The sequence below is a fragment of the Antrostomus carolinensis genome, unplaced genomic scaffold (assembly GCF_000700745.2).
Source record: "Antrostomus carolinensis isolate BGI_N321 unplaced genomic scaffold, ASM70074v2 scaffold42384, whole genome shotgun sequence".
Classification (NCBI taxonomy): Eukaryota; Metazoa; Chordata; class Aves; order Caprimulgiformes; family Caprimulgidae; genus Antrostomus; species Antrostomus carolinensis.
The window spans coordinates 16,676-17,020 of NW_010313608.1; the positions used below are offsets into that span (position 1 = coordinate 16,676).

General features: G+C 65.5%; 1 protein-coding gene across 1 annotated transcript in view; it reads right to left on the minus strand.

The window, feature by feature from the left end:
* FLVCR1 (FLVCR choline and heme transporter 1) overlaps window positions 1-341 on the minus strand; it is a gene marked incomplete at its 5' end in the record, with an annotated part of 10,476 nt that extends 10,135 nt beyond the window's left edge. The window contains one exon of the mRNA XM_010167405.1: window positions 177-341. Within this exon, the coding sequence (XP_010165707.1) occupies window positions 177-341 (165 nt within the window). The remainder of the gene's footprint in view (window positions 1-176) is intronic.
* Window positions 342-345: the final 4 nt, after the last annotated feature.

Here is a 345-nt window from a genome sequence, read left to right on the forward strand (position 1 = left end):
ACATCCCCTCCGCACTTTCCCTGCTCCCTCGCCTGTCCTCTGTCCCATGCTGCCCCACACACATTTCTTGGACAATGGTTTTCCCGCTTAAACGACTTATTTTTAAACCAACGCCAGGCCAAAAGCTCATTCCTCCGAAGCCTCCCTTGCCCCCCTCCGCCCACCGCCCTACCTACCTGGTTGCCCAGCACGGCCACGGCGCAGGCGGTGGAGACCTCGGTGGGGCCGAACCAGACGGAGGCGATGCGTGAGGGCAGCCCCAGGATGAAGACCTGGGCGACGGCGCAGACGGCCTGGGCGGCCAGGGTGAGGGGGTACCGCCCGGGGGCCAGGCTGCCGCACTTG